The sequence below is a fragment of the Tauraco erythrolophus genome, chromosome 6 (genome assembly GCF_009769465.1).
Source record: "Tauraco erythrolophus isolate bTauEry1 chromosome 6, bTauEry1.pri, whole genome shotgun sequence".
Lineage (NCBI taxonomy): Eukaryota > Metazoa > Chordata > Aves > Musophagiformes > Musophagidae > Tauraco > Tauraco erythrolophus.
This window is the reverse complement of record NC_141470.1, coordinates 30554090-30574767: the sequence shown is the minus strand read 5'-3', so window position 1 is coordinate 30574767 and position 20678 is coordinate 30554090. Positions and strand designations below refer to the sequence as shown.

General features: G+C 49.7%; 1 protein-coding gene across 1 annotated transcript in view; it reads right to left on the bottom strand.

The window, feature by feature from the left end:
• Nucleotides 1-13686, bottom strand: part of MGA (MAX dimerization protein MGA) — a 61165-nt gene extending 47479 nt beyond the window's left edge. The window contains 7 exon segments of the mRNA XM_086613679.1: nt 2-202; nt 205-267; nt 270-585; nt 587-768; nt 771-966; nt 968-1111; nt 13612-13686. Coding sequence (XP_086469805.1) covers nt 2-202; nt 205-267; nt 270-585; nt 587-768; nt 771-966; nt 968-1033 — 1024 coding nt within the window. The 5' untranslated portion in view covers nt 1034-1111; nt 13612-13686.
• Nucleotides 13687-20678: the final 6992 nt, after the last annotated feature.

Here is a 20678-nt window from a genome sequence, read left to right as displayed (position 1 = left end):
ATATCACCCGAAGACAGGTCACTGTCCAGGAAACCCAGGAAGCCCCTTTCTGCATTAAAGGACTCTTTGACCAGGTCACTGTCTGATGGGTTTTGACCAATGAATGAAGAATCTAAACTTCTCTGATGCAAATCTATTGCATCAGCTTCAGCAGGGCGACCACGAATCCTAGCAGTGTTAAAAACATCACCTCCTTCCAATTTAAGTTACTGTTTTGTTTCACATCACGCTGAGGTCGACTACTCAACCCATCGTCTCTGAATCCTTAGCAAAAGGATTGTAATCTATTTTCAGCTGGGTAATCTGGATGTTCTGGTAGGCTGTAACTGCGAAGAACTCTGTCTGTGGAAAGGTAAACGTATGGACATCAGGGCCATTGAGCTGAATGACTTCTGTGGCTTTGTCTGCAGGCACCAAGTGAAGTCGTGGCAGATAACGGTGCATAGAATGCAAGATTATATGACCCTCCTGGTCCAGGGTATTATTGGTAAGTTTGAGTTTGTAGAAGGATACCGGCTGGTGCATCCAGTACTGGCCAGTGGAAGGGGACTCTGGATGAATAAACACTCGCCCGAGAACATGCGGTTTCTGCCTTCCCACTGGGCTCCCACCAACGGCCATTCCATTTGTATCGGTGATTGTCCACAGGGGATATGTCCATGACTAGGATGTACTTCTGAGCAGCATCCAGACCTGTAATCCAGTATCGGCAGTATGGGAACATGCGCCTGCCCTGTTTCGTCAGAATCATCTCTGTGTTGCGATGTAGAATTCATTCCACATACTGTTGTTATCTAGGGTGACAGTAATGCCTCCTGAGACGCAGTCAGCTGGGAGGCAGGTCTTGATTTTGGTTTTCACTGGAGTTGAAACACTGCTGGCGAGAGCACAAGCATCACATTTTGCTACCAGGATTCCTTGGTCAGCTTTACCATCTCCCTGCTGCTGTTTCAAGATGACAAAAAAAAGCAGGTGCTGCACCAGACACAGTCCCACCATCCTGGCTACCCAAACCAATCTGCTGTTTCTCCATGATGAGCACTCTTACAAGCTCTCAAATCAAATGCAAATTCTATACAGTCCTGATAATCTTCTATATGCATTCACCATTCTGGAAAAAAGGAAAACCCAATTAACAGTATTCAAATGTAGTCTAAGAAAGTAATTAAGTCTCATGAGAAATCCTTTTGTAACAGTTCTCTACAGTAAACACTTAAAAGGTAATCAGTACTATAAAATCAAGTACAATTAGGATTATTAAATCAAGGTTGCCTATAAGTATACAATTTAGGCCTTACAGAAATGGAGACTGGCATCTTTACACTGCATTTTCATATAACGTTTTGGCTACAACAGGACCCCTTGCTTTACTTGCTATTTCAAAGCGCTCTTTGTTCTGATATTGTCTCAACTCTTCAGATCATTTGCTTACAAACAGCGTTTGGCAAACGTGCAGAAGTCTTCAGAAGAGCAAATGGCACATCTCTGACAAAAAAAGCAGAAGTCACTTGCTCTTGCCAGAAAGAGTTTCTCAGAGGTTCAAAACTTCTCAAAAATGAAAAGTGGGAAATAAAGGAAAAAGAAAAAAAAAATATTTTCCTCAATTTTCTTTACTGAAAAAGTCCAAATTTGTGTGGTTGGGATTTCTTCCCTCTCCCCCAACCACTTCTAAACATCTGTCAAAGGCAGAGACAAAGAACAGAAAGGAAAAAAAAAATAGTTCAAACAAATAAGCTTTGGGGAAAAAACAGACAAACTAACCCCCCAAAAGGCCATGTAGCTAAGGTTAAATGGATGAATGTGAAGCACCAGGCACCTTAGCTACCTCTATCTTCTAAATAATAGAAATATTAAATCGAATAGGAAAACATTTGTTTGTTATGATTAGCTTAATTACTGTTTAGGGAACCAAAAAGTTGCCTTTATCTGCATACATACAATTCCACTTTTATGTGTCTACCTCACAGGTTAAGCATTACGTCAACAACCCTAACAAAAGATCACAACTTCATTTTTTGAACAGCTTGTACATTTCTCAATGTGAAAATTTAAAGTAAGCACTTCCAGTAACTCACAAGAGTGCCATTCCCACATTCAGATGTTTGTATTTTGATCATTATTACATATGGAATACAACATTGACAAAATTATTTCACTCTTGTATCAAATGTCTAGTTGGTGGGAACCAGAGACAAGAGTGAATCATCATCACTGGAAGTTAGCTGCTTGAAAACAATCGCATTTCTTTCCAGAGAATTAACTCAATTTACAAGTTTTAAGTGAACTAGGTATTCAGTAAAACATATTTATTTTGTTAGGGCTGGGTTACTGTAGGAGGAAATACTCCTCTATGCAAACCAGCAGCCACATGCGTGTGAGAAATGACCTCAAAGCTCAGGAGGCTGGCAACTTATACTTCATGATAAATGTTCTTGTCACCTAGGAAATACGAGAGACCTACTTGCAGCCTTTACAAACTTTACACTTTAAAACTTCACGTAAAAGTTGAACTAGAGGAAAAAAAAACAAAACTGTTTTCCACATGTTTTGAGATCTGTGAAGTTACAAGATCTGGTTTTCAGTTTTACTTTCAGGAAGAAACACCTCCCCACAAACACTCACAACCACCCATCCAGCAGTACTTAAAAGAGTCTAGAACACAAAATTAATTAGCCGTCCAAAATCAGCTTCATATTTTCTACTTTAAGAATGTCGCCCTGCTTTTTCATTCAACAGAGCACATTTTAAGTCCCAATAACGCAAAAAGCTATCCCCAAAAAAGCATTTTCATGTTCATCTATAAAAAACAAAATAGAAATAAATCTCTACTAAAATCAGATACACGGAGTAGGGAGAAAGAAATCAAATCCTAAGTTGCATGTGATTTTCCACCAACTTACCCTCTCTATACACATACACACGTTCTCAAGTATATTGAACACACAATCATGAAATGAGTTTCACATTAATGCTGTGCAATATACATTAAAATCGTATTAGCTCATGAAGGAATACACTATCAAAGTGATTTCAAATCTGGTTCAAGATATGCAGAAAGCCTGTAACTTTGATTTTACTTGAGGTAGAACTTACACATGCCAGAAATAAACTCAAAAAAGCTCAGTAACCATGCATTCAGCAAAGATTCTATGCATACAAAAGCTACTGAGTAATGGTTTCTGTTTCCAACATTTACAGTTCTTACATTACGCTGTTGTAGTTACTTTTACCACAAGCACTCCTCACAGTATCAAGTCAGTGTAAGATGTGTGTGGTTACAATGGGATTATGTGCAACTGCAGGAACGGAAAACTACGTTATTTCAGCACTCACATGGTCTATCACAAGAACAATTTCACACATTTTATTACACTTCATCATACCCAGTAGCCTGGTTTATTATAGCATGGAGTTTCTAATCCAGTATTTCAAGGAAAGTGCGTGTATTTGTGGAAGCTGAAGTTTTAATCAGCTTCAGATATTTAGTTCCTCTGTTCATCTGCAGACCTTGCATTTGACAAGCAACATCTCTCTATATAGCAGCAGCCAAAAATACTCGAACTTGCACGGAGATGTGCTAAAAGCAGAAAGATAATGAGACGTGAAAAAATCTATTTAAAAAATAAAAAACCAAACACATCTCAACCAGAACACCGCGACCTGCAAAGGAGCTCACGACCTATGTACCCGATGCTCACAGGCAAGGAGCTCCGCTCGGGTTTCTCGTGCCCAAGGGCAAGCACCGCCAGGCACAGCGAGCCGACATCTCGCTGCCCGCCGGAGAAAAGCCATCACGCAGAGGAGGGGAGCCACGGGATCGCGAGACCCGCCGCACAGCCCACCTACCGCCTCCGCCGCGTTTGCCGACGGGAGCCCGGCGTCGGGTCCAATGGCAGCGAGCGCTGAACGCGCGGCGCTGCCATTCAACACCGCGGCAGCGGTGCCGCCCGCCCGCCGGGGCACCCGGACGGGCGGCCCCGGCCCGGCGGGCTGCGCCCGACGCAGCGAGAGACGAGGGCCCCGCCCGGGGCAGGTGGCGTCACCGCCACGGGCCGAAGGGCGCACTTGTCGCTTTCAGTGGCCGCCCCCCTCCCGCAGGACGACACCCGGCCGGAAGCCTCGGCATGGGGGCAGGCGGCCGCCGTCGCCAGGAACGCCCGAGCCTTTCCGGGAGCGGCGGGGACCGGAACTGCCGCCGGCAGTGGCTGGCAGAGGCGGAGGGCAGCAGGACCGGCCCACGTGGGGAAGCCGCGCCGCTCTTCGCCGGGACCCGGTCCAGCCCGGCGACGAGGGAGCGGCGCGGCGCCCCCGAGGCGGCCCCGCCCCCGCGGCGCGGCGGCCCTGAAACGGCGCCTCGCGTCGCCGCCGAGGAGCGGCTCGCGAGCCCGGGCCCCATCGCCTCGTGGCTGCGCCTGGTGTTAATTTTCGCAGTTGGGGCGGCAGGCAGGAGGCGCGGGGGGAGGCGCGCGCGATTCGCGCGCAGCGCAGCTAGCGCCGAGAGCCGGCGCCCCCGCTCCCCGGTAGTTACCGTGCGGCGAGGCGAGGGGCCTCCCACTTCCTTTCTCCTCACGCGGACCGTGTGTCCGCCAGCTGGGGACAACGTGCGTGCGCACCGCGGTGACGTCATCGCGCTGCAGCGCGCGCAGGCGCTCCCCCAGCTCGCGCCCCCCTCCCTCCCGCCTGCCACGTCACGTGCCTACGCCGAGCGCAGGGCCCGGCGCCCGGCCGCGCGCGGGGAAGCTTCTCGAACGGGCGCGGCGCTCCGCCGGACGCCGCCTTCGAAGCCCCGCGGGGCTCCGAGCAGCAGCCCCGCCCCCCGCCGCGGCGACGGGCCGCACCGCTCCCCCCGGCGGAAAGGCCCGGCCCCGCCTCAGGTCACGGTCTGGCCCGGGGCCCGCCGGCGGCGGTGCCGTCTCCCGCGCTGGTACACGACGGCCGGGGGGCGGCGCCGGCGGGACGCGCGCCCAGCGGCCGCCCGGACCGCGCGGCGTCGGCGAGCGCCGCGACGCGCCCCGGCAGAGCCCCGTCCTCCACTGAGCCGGGGCGTTACGGCAGCGCGCCCCTGCGGGCAAGCCGGAGCGGCACCGCACTGCCGTGCCCAGGGCAGAAGCTGCCTCCTCCCTCGGGAAAGCGCCACCTTCCTCCGCTGCAGCGGCAAGGCGCGCCACACCTCCAAGGCCCTTGGGAGCTGACGCTGAGACACCAACGCGGTAGGTGCCCGCACCTCTCGTCTGCCTGGGCACAGCTTCACTCGAGGAGGTAACGCTACAGCCGGGACCAGCGTTGGTCTCGATCCCTCCGCGCAAGTTTTCACTGATCTGCCAAAGCTCAAGTCAGAATTTGACCCTACAACACCAAAGGTGAAAAAGCGCCCTGTGACATTCAGGGAGCTAACACAAACGTGTCAAGGCGTGCCCCAGGTTAACCAAGTACCCAAGGCCTGGCATCCTGTGTCATGCTAGGCAAACCAGTTAATGAACAAAACCTGGCTTAGCACAGTCTAGGCATAACATTAACAGAGTCTTCCCACCCTCAGCACCTAACCAAGCAGCGCCACACCAGCCCTAGACTGGCAGTCCTTCACATACGTCAAGGAAATTATTTTGTACATCAGGCTCTTCTGAGAATAAGCCCACTGAAACAGAATTCTGAACATTAAGAGAATTCACACCAAAACGCAGCATGGCTGCAAGTAAACACCTCCATGAAGCCACCACCCCCCCACCCCTGCCCTTTTGCCATTAAGTATATTTATTTTACAATACTGCATCCATTATGAAAGGGCAGACACTTACACAGTGGTGCCAGAAAGTCAAGGCATCAGAGTTAGGCTGACACCAAGGTCCAGAGCCACCAGAAATTTGCCAGAATTTTGTACCGATTGCTACCTACCACAAACTGTAATTCCTCAGTTTAACTAACACAGTCGTGCCTTTGCTGTTAGGATGAAGAAAACAGGCAAAACGAGCAACATTACAAAGGCCGGCACCCACTCCTTTGAAGGTTTCTTGGCAACAGAAGTTTGTGCTATGGGAGATCATCTCAGAAGCATGTAACTGAAGAAAATACATTTTTAAGACACTTGAAAAATATGCATCAAAGCACTGATACAGGTAGGTCTGTAGGAAAAGATCATAGAATATTTTTCCCTTTTAACTAGAAGAATGAACTCAGGCTGGAGAAACTGAGCATTAAACACATTCACTGTACAGAGAAACTGCTTAAATACAAAATTCTGCAAATATGAAAGAATGTAGGATTATTATTTTGATACTTCTAGCAGTTTATAAGGAAGCTTTAGCCCCATTGTGCTGGTTGTGGCTGGGATAGAGTTAATTTTCTTCATAGCAGCTAGTATGGGGCCATGTTTTGGATTTGTGATCAAAACAGTGTCAATAACACAGGGATGTTTTAGTTACTGCTGAGCAGCGCTTACACAGAACCAAGGCCTTTTCTGCTTCTCACACCACCCCAACACTGAGTAGGCTGGGGGTGCACAAGCAGTTGGGAGGGGACACAGCTGGGACAGCTGACCCCAACTGACCAAAGGGATATCCCATACCACATGACATCATGCTCAGCATATAAAGCTGGGGGAAGAAGGAAAGGGGGAGACATTCAGAGTGATGGTGTTTTTCTTCCCAAGTCACTGTTACACACGATGGAGCCCTGCTTTCTTGGAGACAGCTGAACACCTGCCTGCCCATGGGAAGCAGTGAATGGATTCCTTGCTTTGCTTGCATGTGCAGCTTTTCCTTTACCTATTACACTGTCTTCTTACAAAAAGGCAAATTTTCTCACTTTCACCCTTCTGATTCTCTCCCCCATCCCACTCGGGAGGAGCACATGAGCAGCTGTGCGGGGCTTAGTTGCCGGCTGAGGTTAAAACACAACACCTATATACCAAAGAAGGCTGGCACAGTGGAAGGGAAACACCCCAAACGCTGGCAACAGCAGATTTGGAAAGGAAAAAAGGTTCAGAGGAATTAGAAGGAAAGAGAGACACAAAAAAAAAAAAAATCACAAAGAGATGGTATTCTTTTTGTTAAGGGTCATGTTCAGCCATTCCCTGAAACAGCTTCACATGATAGTTCTCTCTTGGAAGTTTCTAAAATATCTTTGCACAAGAAAAAGCCAAGGCTAACAGCCAAGTGCTTTCATGTTTCATATAGCAAGTGGGAAGAAAGGAATCAAGAAAGCATTCCAGTTTAGCTATAAACCAGGAGGGCAGAGGGGAGATGTGTGTGTGCAGCTCAACAAAGAACCTGGGGGACCAGGGAGTGCCACCAGCTCTGTGTGTGTACACCCATGCGTGTGGCTCTACAAGACAAGGTCATGTGGGGTGGAGGAGAGGTGTTGGATGTGAGGGAACCAGGGTAGTCCCAGCTAGCCAAAAGAGACAGCATGTACCAGCACCTGGAGCAGGGCTGTGGCCTTGGGAGCTTAACTATCCAGAAGCCAGCAACTGGGGAGACTGGGATCGGAGCGTCTAAGCCTAACTGCTGGAGGGAACATACCTTGTAAATACATAAAAATATTGTATGTATACATAATACTTGTATGTATACATAAAAATATATACAAACACACAAAGTCTCAGTAGCAGACCTCCATTCTACTCAGGTAACGAGGAGAGAAGGATAGGCTGTCACTGCTGTCTGTGTGCCTGTCAGTATTTGGGTGTCTGCCTGATCTGTGTGGCCAGACATGTATATATGTATATGTGTGATCTATGCACTTGTGGCTACTGGGAATACAGCCTTGCTACTGGTTATACCTGGGGGCATGGAACTGCAGCAGCCTCAAGCTGTCAAATCCAGCACAGTATTTTTCCCTTAACCAAATAAATGAGAAATTAAAAATTTCTCCAATTTCACCAATTAAAAACTAAGCCACTTTGTCCAAGATTGATCAGGAATAGTCATTTTATACCTCCAGCAATCACATATTAGGTATAGTGGCCATCATGTTTTAGGGTCACAGGATACAGTGACACTATTTTGTATTAAGCAATAAGCTTCTGAACAGTGACAATACAGAAGTAAGTCTTTTTTTCTGCAGCAGGAGAGTCATTTGTACAACTCAAAGCAGCTGCATAGAGCTGAACAGCAGACAGAGCCACGTTCCTGGCCATGAGCCACATGTTCCAGTGATGATAAGAGAAGCAACACCAGAGACCATCAACACTACCAGGGATTTTGCACTTTTACCTAATGCCGGTAGAAATCCTTGCCTGCAGCAAACGCAGAACTTCTAGTTTATCAAGAGAACAGATTCACCAGTGGAAGTCACAGCAGTACCACAGATTCCCTCCAGCTTAAGTAACCCAGTTTTGAGCACCTTATAGCTGACACAAAACAGAATATTGAAATAAAGAACTACATCCTATTTTGATCAGTACAAATACCAGTTCTAAGGCTTTGTTTGTGCTAAACACCAATTGGTAGCATAGAAATGAACTGGTTTGCGTCAACTGAATGCTGCCCTCCATGATCAGAGGGAGTTACCTTACTTACACTAACTTATAATGTGATGGTTGTACTTGAAACACTGAAGTTCACTACCAACAAGTACCCTCTTCTCCAAAATGCTTCTTTCAGACATATTCCCTGCTTCACAGCACCTTGAAAGTATGAACTACAGTCTTCACAAATCGCATTTCAGTATACAGTAAATCACATTCCTTCTTTCAAGTAAAGCCTACAAGGATAAAGCGCCAGTTCAAGCCTACACACTAGAAATAAGACAGAGCCTGTAACTTTCACCATCCAGCAGTCCACAGAGATTGCTAGTTGCAGCTGTAGCAAAAAACTGTGTCAGTAAATATTCAGTACCAGATAATGAGCTGGAGGGTCACAAGGCCCAGGCCTTGCTGAAGATCTGTATGTGAGATGGCAACATATGTTGCAGACATAGTAAACCAGAATGTAACAGTTGCCAACCTGTGGAAAACAGAAAAGGGTGGCCGACTTTATTTATATATTTTTTTTTTTTTTAGCAATTGTCCTTTCAATTCCAATACAAAGATCTCTGCTACACCAATAGATACATGACAGGACATTTTTCTCATATGGTATATTTTGAAAGACACTACTACTGGAGCATTACTGGAATGTAAAGGAGGCTTCAGCTCTCAAATTCACTAGCTAAAAACAAGCACTAGCTGAAAACAGCAGCTACCAAAGCCAGCTGTGCCAATGTAACACACCCACAGTAACAGGCAGTCAGCAGAACCCCAGTCTACAAGTTTATTACTATGTCCAGGCAGCCCAAAGGCCCAAGTTTTGCCTGCCCCCCTCCCCCTGCCAAAAAAGAGATTTTTTTTTTAAGACCTGACAAATCTAGTGATGTTCTAGTCAGAAGTGTTGTGCAACGTGCACACTAGAAGGGTTAAAATACAAAACCATACTTTCTTTAGCCAATGTTTTGCCACTTTGGAGAATGATTAACATGGCAGCACCCACAAGAAATTCTGAAACTCCGGGTTGGGTTACACTGCCTATAGAAAGGTATCTAGTCCAATTTTCTATACCACAGCGGCTTCCAACTGCTTCTCCAGGAAACTACTGGCCTCCCAGCCTTGAATGTTTGCTCTACACACGTCTCTAATAACTTGCAGCAACTCTGACAGCTTCAGACCCCCGTGTTTAGGCAAGAGAATCCTAGCCCAAATCTACTTGAAAAAAAGTTTATACCATTTTATTTATGATAGAGAAGTAGCATAAAATCTTCCTTCAGCTATAGTTACTAACAACAAATTCACTTGAGCCCTGACTATGACAGGATGAATAGGTGGTAGTTCAGGAAATGCTTCATCAACTGTCAGCTATACCCCTGCAGAAGCGGCAGCTTCTACTGGAGTGTGCACAGGGCAAACACTTGGCAAGGAGGTGGAGGAGGGAAAATACCTGCTTCACCTCTCCAATAGTAACACTTTGCCACAAAAGTCCAAACTTTCAGTCCCTGATAAAGTTGGTGCTTTGCTTAACAGCATTAATCCTGCAACGTACAGTGCACAATATCCAGTCATTCTCCACCTCCCAGGAGTTACCTGAACTTTTGGGAAATACAGAAAACTTCCCAAACACTGAAGACTGCAAAATGGAAACACATAATCCATTTAAGTATGAACCACCAGTGAGAAGGCAGGGACAAAAGTCAGTGTTCGCTATAAACAATTGGGGTTTTTTACCTGTATACAATATGTTACTATTTCAACATTTAAAATAATGTATTTTACATTATTTTCCATCTTTTCTCAGAAAAGACATTGATATGCCCACTACTCATACATTCACTGACTGCCGTATTTCTCAGCATGCTATTATTTCAACCACTGAAAATTAAAAAATAAAAGAATAACACAATCTTTCATGCTTTTTGCTGTCCAACACTGGCAGAAACAAGCCATAATCAGCAGGAATAGCACCATTTTGATGAATTTCAGTCCCTTTATGACTATCATGAGGAACATTTATGACACACATGATAAATCTTCAGCTGGCGATCTTGTCCACATCATAGAAAAAATAATGAGAGCGAAAAATAAGAACATTCAGCAAAACAAGTCAGGCAATTAAAAAAGCCCTCACCTGAGCTCAGGACTATCGTAATCGTTCAGCTGTTGTCTTATAGCAATACTCATTGCTACAGAGTCACCAGTGGCTCATCAAGTTAGAACTGCCAGGAAACCTCTATTCCCCTTTTCAATTATGATAAAAAGGAGAGTGACACCAATTAAGGTACCAGACTGGTGGTGATGGGTTCCAGGTTTACATTCATCTTCATTACTGACTTACCCTGTGGTCAGGCAGACCACACCATGCTAGCAGAAAGCACTGTACTGCAAGAGTTAGCAAAAGAGCACAATTCCATCATCACAAGTATTTGTTCAATGGTAATTAGGTCACAATCTTGTCATTCTCCAAATTGGCATTTCCTGAAGATAGTGACTGTGGCAGTGAATGCAAACATTTTTATTGTAGATACGTTTTATCGGGCTCCCACATTCGTTTTCTGTCTTTTATGCTGTTCACATCCCTTACTGACTTTATTTTGGATCAAAAAAAAAAAGGAAAGACTTTCTTCTGGTTGCTTTCTTCTCATGACAAGCCTTCATCATTCTTCTTGCCCATATCACTCTCACTGCATTCCCTATCCAGTTCAGAAGAAAAATATATCGATTTATCACAGGTACTAAAACAGACAGAAACCAACAGTGAAAGCACATTCCATCTCTTATTGGAGAGAGAAGAGCAACTCCACCACCACCATTCAATTATTTTTTCTGACGTCACCCAGTATTAAAAAAAAAAAAACACACACACAAAAAACCACACAAACAAGCAAAAAAAACTCAAACAAAACAACACACATCCTAAAAAAAAAAAAAAGAAACAAACAAAAAAAACACACCACACCACATCCTTCATTATGAAAGAACAAGACGTCAAGTAAGCCTTGCTGGTGTCACAGCTAATGGCACTGTTTCCTACATGCATATCACAGCTAAATATTTTAGTAGATCATCTGCTGCGTATGAAACAGCAAATGGACAACAGCCTCTTCTTAATGAGAGCTCTTTCTCACTCCTCTAGGCAGTGATGTATTTCATTGTGTTTAAAATAAAGAATGTCTTGGACTTCTCATTTCTTAGGAAACGAGGTTTTAAAAAGCCAACATACACAACCACATAGTTTAGAAGTGATCTAGTTGATTTGAGTGTAAATGAAGAGGTGGCATAAGCTCAAAGAGAAAGAATTTCAATTTTCTTTTTTCTTCTGGTAGGTTACCAAACAAGCTTATTCACAAGTGGGACTAACACTGGTTTCCTCCAGTTGCTGTTGTGCGTGCCATGGGAGGGAAACATGCACCTGCACCTACGCTGAGCAAACAGTAGGTGAGATTAATAGCCAGCTGCTGCCAGACAGACTAGGTAAGTGAATGAATGCTGCCCATCTCTGCCAGACCTAAGAACTATGCTTTTTTCTGCACATAAACACACACATGCACACAAAAACGCTCACCCACAGCAACATTCTTCAAGCCGAATCAATTCCCCATTCTGGTTCTCAACACACTCATACGGAACTGTGCCTGAAGGCGCTGAAAGGGTGCTGCAGCCACAGAGCGAGCGGCTGCATCAGGCAAAACACCTTAAAGCCGCAAGACCAATTCATCAGCCTGCCCTCTTCCTCACACAACCTTCGGTTTTCAAAGACTGCAGCAACTCCAAATCTTCAGAGCTTTAGCCCGCTCCATCAAGTGTGATTAAAGACAACCCATGAGTTGGGGCACTACACGTTAGGCAGTGTGACTGCTTAAGATTTGACATCTTGAAAAGCCAGGCAAGAAACTCAAACCACATTATGGGAAACAACTCACCTAACCAGGCTGACGAAATAACTGCTAACGTTCATGCCTAACTACGGACTGAGCTCCCCATACGATTTTTTTACCTCCTTTTCAAACTGCTTATCAACTAGGATGGTACCTAATGCCACCAACAACCACTGCACCCAACAGCGGCACCGCATCGCCCTTCCAGGACAGCACCGTTGTTTATTTAGCCGGCTCCCCTCGGCGGCATCGGCAGCGGCAACCCTGGCCGGCGGAGCGCGCAATCCCACCACACGAAGCCGCCTCCTGCGCCACGCCGGCGCGTCCTCGGCTCGGCGGCGCTCGGCCTCGGCCGGGGGAAAGCTGGAAGATACCAGAATAACGGCGGGCTCCCGCGGAACGCCCGCGCCGGCGGGGCACGGCTGCGGGAGCGCGGCGGGGCGGGGGGGGGGGGGGGGGGGCGCTGCCCCCGCCCGGCACCAACGGCCGCCTCACGCGACGTGCCGAGGCGCACGCGCGCCGCCGCGGGCCAGCGGCCGCCCTCGGGCCGCTCCGCCGAACCGCTACGCTCCGCCTCCAGCGCGCCCGGCTGAGGGGCAGCGACGGCGGGCGGGTGCGCGGCCCCGCCGTCACCTCCCCTAACACGCTCCACCCCCGAAGGCACCCTTCCGTGGCGCTGAGCGGGCAGGGGGGCGGGCGCGTCCCCCGGCACCGGAGCAGGTCCCCGAGAAAGGCTCTCCCGCCAGGGCTAGGCGCGGCGCCGGCGGCCCAGCCCCGTCTCACGGGTGGCGCCGGCCACGCCTCCACCGAGGGACGGTCCCCCGGAGCGCGATGGCTCTAGGAGGCGGCAGCTGCTCGGGGCCGGGCCTCACCCGACCCTTCCCGGCCAGAGAGCCCGGATGCGGAGCCGCGGGGCTGCTCAGTCCCTTTAACCCTCACCCCCCCGCGTCAGGTGACCGCCAGCCACTGCCCAGCCCTCCCCAGCCCCCCCCCGCCTCCGTCCGCGACCCGGACGAAACGACGCGGAGCCGGGCGAGGAGAGAGGGCAGCCCGCCCACCCGCTCCCCGCAACGGCCGCCCAGCGAGCCCGCAGCCCCCTCGCCTCAAACGCGGCCCTGCCGGCCGAAGGGGAGGGAGCACGCACGTGTGATTGGGCCGCCGCGCTCACGTGACGCGCACGCCTCACGCCACCTCCTCGAATAAAACTTCAAAACCGGGAGGGGGGGAAGAGAGGGGGACGGCGGCAGCGCCCCGGGGGCGGCCGGCTCCTACCTGCCTCCCGCCGCCGGCTCCGCGGGGCGCCGAGCAACGCCCCAGCCCACGCGCTCCGCTCACGGCTTCTGCGGCCTTCGCCTGCCACGCGCAACCTCCTGCCGTCTTCATTGGCTGCAGCAGCCCATCACGTGGGCCGCTCCCGTTTTTCCTGCCCCCTTTCTCTCGCTTCCCCCCGCGGCGGGGCCGCCTCCGCAAGGCGGGTACCGGAGCGGCCGGTCGGGAGGCGGGGGGCGCAGCCGGCGGCGGCAGCGCCAAAGCTGCCTCGCGACGCCCGCCAGCAGCGCGCTGCCGATTGGCCGGGGCTGCCCGCCGACGCAGTTCCGCTCCTCTCCGCCGGGCCACGCCCTTCCTGCCCCTCCCCCGCCTTTGCGCGAGGGAAACACGCTGCTCGCGCGTGGGACGCACGGCGGCGCGTTCGCCGTTGGCGGGCGGGCAGCCGCCCGTCCTCCCTCCCCGGGCTGGCGGCGAGGTGCGTCTGGCGACCGCGCTTGCCCCGCTACCGCGGGGGCTTCGGCTGCCCGGGGCGGCGGTGGCGCGGTCCCTGCCGGCGCCTCCCGTGGGCGCTCTCCTCCCGCGGCTGCGGCGCCGCCCGCAGCGTCGTCGCGGAGTAGGGGGCCGCTGCCCGCCGCCGCTGTCCGGCTCGGCGCCGGCTTCCCGGTGCCTGCCGCCCGAGGCGCGCCGGGCGCACCCCTTGCTGCCGCGCCTTCTGTGGGCGCCTTGAGGCGGGCCCGAGCGGGGCTCTGCGCGCCCGCCGTGCCGCTGCAGCGGGCAGTAGCTCCGCGGCCTCGTCTGCCCGTCCTTCCGCCCAGCGGCGTCTGCGCGTCGCAGGAAAAGGTGTTTGCATCAGGGCGCGATGTTCGGATGGCGGACGCCTAGGGTGCAATGCCGCGCTCACGTGACGTAAGCATGGTTCATAAACGTTTCCATATGTGTTGAACGTTGCTTGCATGGAATCTTCATGTCCAGCAGGATTCCGGGACCAAAGTCTTTGTGGAGCATCCACTCAACAGAACTGCAGCTGTACCAGTTACCGAGTTGGTGGTGAGCTACCTGTGGTTGGTTGTGAGCTGAAAGAGCTTAACAAATAAAGGCTGTATGGCCCTTCTGCACGGGGACGTGACTCAATAGTACATCTAAATACAACAGCCCTGTGTGGCTTACACAAACGGCAATCCTGGAGGTTGCCATCCAGAAAGCCTCTGTTCGGACCAGAGTGGAATAACGAAAGAAATGCTGAAGAAAAATAAAAGCGTAAACAAAACCCCAAGAGCTATAGGCAGCGTGGGCATGTACAGAAAGTTGAGGGTGGATGAGCTCGGTGACAATCGTAACCAGCGGAGCACGATAACTGTGTCAATGAAGAAGGCGAGGCATCTTGAGCGGTCTTGAAAAATAATTTCAGGTTGCCTTGGGTATAGGCAGATCACACATACTGGAACCTAGTTAAACATGTAAACAAAAGGTGATGGTAAACAGCACTGTAACGTAGCCCTGGGCTAGAACTTCTGTGATGGAGGTCTTGGCCTTGAAAGGTGCTCAGTCACGGCAGCAGTCGGCATTCCCCAGGCATGGTAACGTTTGTGACAATACGGCCTAGGAGGCCATGAGGGATGTAAAATGGGTGGTGTCTAATTAGACATAAATTAATACTTTTATTAAATTTGACTTCATCTTGAATAGGTACTGCATTCCAGTGGAATGGTGCGCTTGGTTCCCAGATCACTGAAAAGCTCAAAAATATCTTCTCTCACCTATGGGATAAATATTTTTGAGGAATCCACATACAAACACATTAACCCACACAGAAGCTGTACCTCTGGTGGGCTTTTGCAATCTTGTAGCCAGAGTTTGGAAGCGTTTGGGTGTGGGCTGAGGATGCACTGGCAGTTTTAAGTCTTGTCTTTTTGGAGTTCATGAGCAGATTGAGAGATGGCCAAGTTTCAACCACTTCTTTGACGTTCCTGCTGCTATAAGGGATGCAGTGCCCAATTCCCAGCTGCAAGATGTGTTTTAGTTAACAGGCCAAGCAGAGGAAATGTCACGCAAATGAAATTTACCATTTGACATTAAGTGTAATGATGTTGCAAACCCAGGAGAGAATACAGAAGTAATGCAAAGGCAATCAAAGATGTCAGAGCTCTGGACAGATGAAAGATAACACATGCCAGGGAACTTGATCATTGATATTTGTTTCTCAGGGGAAAAAGACATTTCAACTGGAGCAGTTTTGAAGGAAACCTGATGGTGTTTGTGAATATCAGAGAAATGAGCCAACACTGTGTTATGGCTAAAAAAAAAAAAAAGTGTTGTTTTGGTCTCTAAGTGAAAACCTGTCCTTTATCAGATTTGGAAATCTTAATTTTGAAAACGTGCATGTAATTTGAAGCAGACATGCCCAAATAAGGTGGTGAGGTTGTGCAGAAAAATTCATCGCTGCTCATTCCCTCTGTTGTTTTTTTTTTTCGCCTACAAACAATCTTCTGTTCGTTGGCTAATCAGTTTTTTATCTGAAAGCTGAGTATTGAGAAGCTAGACTTCATTAGAAGTTCAGGAGCTTAAATAAGCAAGAAAAAAAATATTCCTCCTCTCCCATTCCGTTCCCTTCTGAATAAAACCTTTAAAACGGAAAACTAAAGGAAGAGCAGTACCTGTTCTTCCAGGAGCATGTTTGCCCAGGGACCACACTGGCCTTCCACATCATCAGCTCACCCAGAGGCTCCCACTCACTATCCCACTTCCCTCTGCTCTCCTGTTCGCAGGTCGTTCACCGCGGGCCTCCTCCCTTTCACTTTAAATCAAACCCCAGCTTTTTCAACTCTTCTGTTCCCACTCATCCCAGTAAAAGTGATAAAACGGGCCTGTAAATCCATTAGGAGAGTTCCCACTGAGGAACATATTTAGGAAATAAAGGCATATGCTTTAGAAAACTGAGCAGAAACAGGCACATCCTTTTATAGGAAGGAATTATACAGGTTTTGAGTGGGCTGAACTCGTGGGAGGAAGGAAGCGTGATACAAAGAGAGAAGGCGGCGCTAAATCTGGTCTATGCCTAAGGCTGGCATTTTATTGCCAAACTCATTACCAGGTATGTTTATTCCTGACGACTGCAGAATTCAAACTCCGATAAACAAATTTGGTTCTTCCATTAATAATATCCATTTATAATTAGTCATAATGTAAAAATAATTACCTTTAAACTACAATAATTACATTTAACAACAAGCACCACCCCTATGTTTGAAGTGTGTTATTTAAATGTTTTAATCAATCACTCAAAGTCTGCAAAATGTCAGAACTAAGGATGCGCTTCCTGGGTGCCAAATGAGTCAGGATCATATGAAGAAAATAATGTGTGAATATTTCATGAAATCAGCGTTGCGCACATGGGAGTTAGATAAAGATTGCCGAGATAATTATGAAGCTGGCATTTACTGGCTTTCTAGCGTCGATTTGGCATCCCAAATAAGGACTTTCTTATCTGAAAATATGGAAAGGGTTTGTTGATGGTGGTTGCTTTCTAAGAGTTCCCTAACGTTGTTTTTATAGGGCAAAGTTTTTAAAAAGATCCGTTATCTTGGTTACACTTGGAGCTGCTGCTGTTGTGCATCATCCTCACGATTTAAGCCTGAATCTTCTTCCGTTTACACCTGTCACCAGAGATCCAAAGGTAGCAGTGTAATTGCACAGCAGGAAAGGCTCTTCTTTCCAAAGTCTGAGGCCAGGGGTCAGCTCCTGGGACTGGAGAGGTAAAGTTAGGAGGAAGGCCTGTCCAGATTTTCTTAAATAGTTCCGTAAGGAAAAACAGGAGGCGAATTGGAAGCCCTGTCACTAGCTTTATTGTTGTTTTTTGTTTCACAGATGTAATAAAGCCCACCCCAAGAGCTCACTTGAGGTCTCCAGACTGCTTCTCCCAGCAGCCTTCCTTCTTACGTCTTCCTGTCGGTGGTGCTGAAGACACCTCTCCGGACACACGTGAGAGCCTGCGCTGCTGAGTTTTGGCTCCTGCTTTCTCTTTTACAGAAGACTGCAAGATGATCAAGTCCTCTTCTCCACAGGGGTCTTCTCGTCCCAGCTTTCCTCCACAGGGACCAGGGACGACCTCCGAATTTTCCCCTCACCAGCTCGTGCAAACTATTGCCCTACCCAGCCCAAAGGAAAGGGCAGAAACAGGGCTGCACTTCAGCCCCTCACCCTCTGTCTTTCTAAAGAGAGGAGACGTGCCGCAGCACCCAGGCGAGCCGTTTGCTCCTGGCACAGTGTTTATTTAAGGCAGAAACCTCCTGGGAATGCATCTGTGGTGAGACGCTCGAACTTGGCTTTCTTGCTGGGGGCCAGTTCCTAACGGGCACAAGCTGCCTTTGGGATCTGGCTCAAGATCGTCGCTGCCGGATGGAACAGCAAACGACCCTCCCCTCTTCCAGCCTTACCGTTTCTCCCAGCTGCTTTATTCACCGGAGATTTGAGGTCTTCTGCGGCGATAAGCCCAGCCCCGCCGAGCCCGGTCTTTTCTTCACCTTCCTTTTCCCCCTTTGAAGGAACCGCAGCCTAACAAACCCTTTCCCCGTCCGAATGGCTAAAAACCCCCGGCCCCAGCCGCCTGGCCTTGTGCTGCCCCTTCCCTGCTGCGAAGGACGGCTCCGAGAGCGAGGAGTTAATCCTTCCCACCACAGAAGCTGCAAGGAAGGAGGGTGTCGGCGCAGCTCCCTGGGGGCAGATCGTTATCGCGACAGCATAAATCTGAGACCTTTGAACAAGTGGGGGGATGGGGGGGTGGGGGGATAAGCCTTTCCTCAAGTATCCTGTGGAGGACGTTGCGCAGGCGGGGAGGCGCGCGGGGCTGGCTCCCCAGCCCCGGTTTCCTTAGGGCCCTCCCGCGGGAAGGCGGCGGGCGCTGCCTGCGGCCGCCGGTGTCTCCGGCCCGGCCCGGCCCGGGGGTATTTCCGTGCTCCGTAGGCACAGAGACCCTGGCGAGGGGACATCGCGGGGACCCGACCGCGGGCCTCTCTGCTGCTGGTCGCTAGCGGTCCGAAAGAGCGGAGACCCGGCACAAAGCACCGGCTGCAAAACCCTGACACGCGTCTGTGAGCACCGGTGCAAAAGCATCGGCGGGTTTTGAGGCAGCTGATTTCAGTGCTCCTGGCTGACCTTCCTGTCAGCGCCAAAGCCACTAGCCGGCTGCTGAATTATTTCAAGTTGTAAATGCTGATGATTTCTGAGATATGTGAAGCCAGTAGCTCTCGTGCTGCAATATCCTCATTTAAAGCAGCTTTGAGAGCCCCAAACGATATTAAAGATCTAAATGGCACTAAAAGACAGATTATATCCTTGCCTTGCAGTCTCTCCATCACACCGTGCAAGGAGACGTGAAGCAGGTACAGCTCATCCCCTCCTGCAAGGGCCAGAGCTCTGTCCCCACAGCCCAGGCTGCCAGTCAGCCACCTGCATGCTGGGGCCAAGGCTTTGGCCCTTCCCCAAAGCCGGAGTCCTACCCCGGGGGTAATGGTAGAAGGAAAAGGGAGAGAGAGAGAGGAGAAGAGGAAAGGGAAGGGGCAGGTGCCAGGGGCTGAGGCACTGCTTGGAAGGGCAGTGGCAGAGGCACCAAGTTTGCTGGATGGGTTGGAAACCGTCTTCCAACCAGCGTGAGCTACCTAGAGGCTCCCACACACTTGCTTTTTGTCCTTCCCAGAGGTGTGTAAGTGACCAACAGCAGGCAGATGGACCCCAAGGCGTCAGCCATCATACCTGTGCGTGGGGACACCCTCTCCCTTCCTATCTCTCAGCCTTACAGTGCTGCCCTGGCAGAGTTAAGCAGCAGGACGGGAAATTTTGCCACCTGAAGCAACCTGCTGCCCTAAGCACCTTCCTGCTTGGCTGCCACCCATGTCCGACCTCAGAGGCTGATGCAAAGGAAAAATGAAACTCCTGAAGAAGGTGCGTAACCCAGAGACCAGCTCAGACACCTACCCAGCAGCAGAGCACCAGCCCTCACCATCTTGCCTGAGGCAAGGAAACTTGCTCGAAAGCTATGGTTGCATCAGTGAGTAGTGCAGACAGGCCATATTCACAGACCAAAACAATTGGAACTGGCAACTTGCCGCTTGTGCTGAACCCATTTAGGGCAGGGATGGTTGCATCAGTCCAGCTCCTTTCCAGACCTGGGAACTGGTGGCCCTTCGGCAACCTGGATGCAGTAGGTACACTCCCGCAGCCCATCTCCCAACACACTTCATCCAAAACTCCCCAACATGCGGTGAGGAGGGACCATCAGGACGTTCATTGTGAAAGCAGCATCTTTATCCAAAGCAAGGACGTGCTAAGGTGTGCGCTTAAAGCCAGTGTTTGTACGTGACATATCTCAAAGAAATGCATCCAGAGAAACTAAAAAATGGCACAGACAAGGCAACCATCAAATACACAAAGCGTTTTCTCCGTAGATGCTGCTGACAAATAATATAACCACATCACAAAACTGCATAAGCATCCTAGGGAGCAGATGTGCAACAAACTCAGCACAAACTGAGAGCTGGCACGTGTTGAAGGCGTTTCTGCTTCTCTCCCAAGCCTGTTTCACTGTTGGCTTCACAGGGGAACTCACCAACTGTACATCCAGAAGTCTTGTCAGGTTTTGCACGCCGAATGTCAATGCAAAGCAAAAATTACTACTTTGGGGCCAAATTCTTATTTCAATTGCTTCCTGTAGTTTTGCAGGAGTCAACAGGTGTAACTGAGCAGAAGTAAAAGCCTGTCCAAGAAAATCTCCCAACTCCCAGACTGCGTCGAGCCAGAGACCAGAATTTTCTCTTGTTCAGCAATCTGCTACTCCCTCTCAACAGCTGAATCATATTAAAATATATATTCAGAAACATAAGCGGGATTACTCTTCACCATTCACCAGCAAGACCGCTAAGCAGAGTAGGGCACTGAGGCCAGCCGGAGGAGCATGCCTGCCATCCCAGACCTCCAGGACACTTCAATGGCATGGCGATGAAGGTCTTGAATTGGTCAGCAAGGTGAAGGATCCAGCCAGGCATGCACAGCATTCTTATGGGTGGAAACACTGTCGG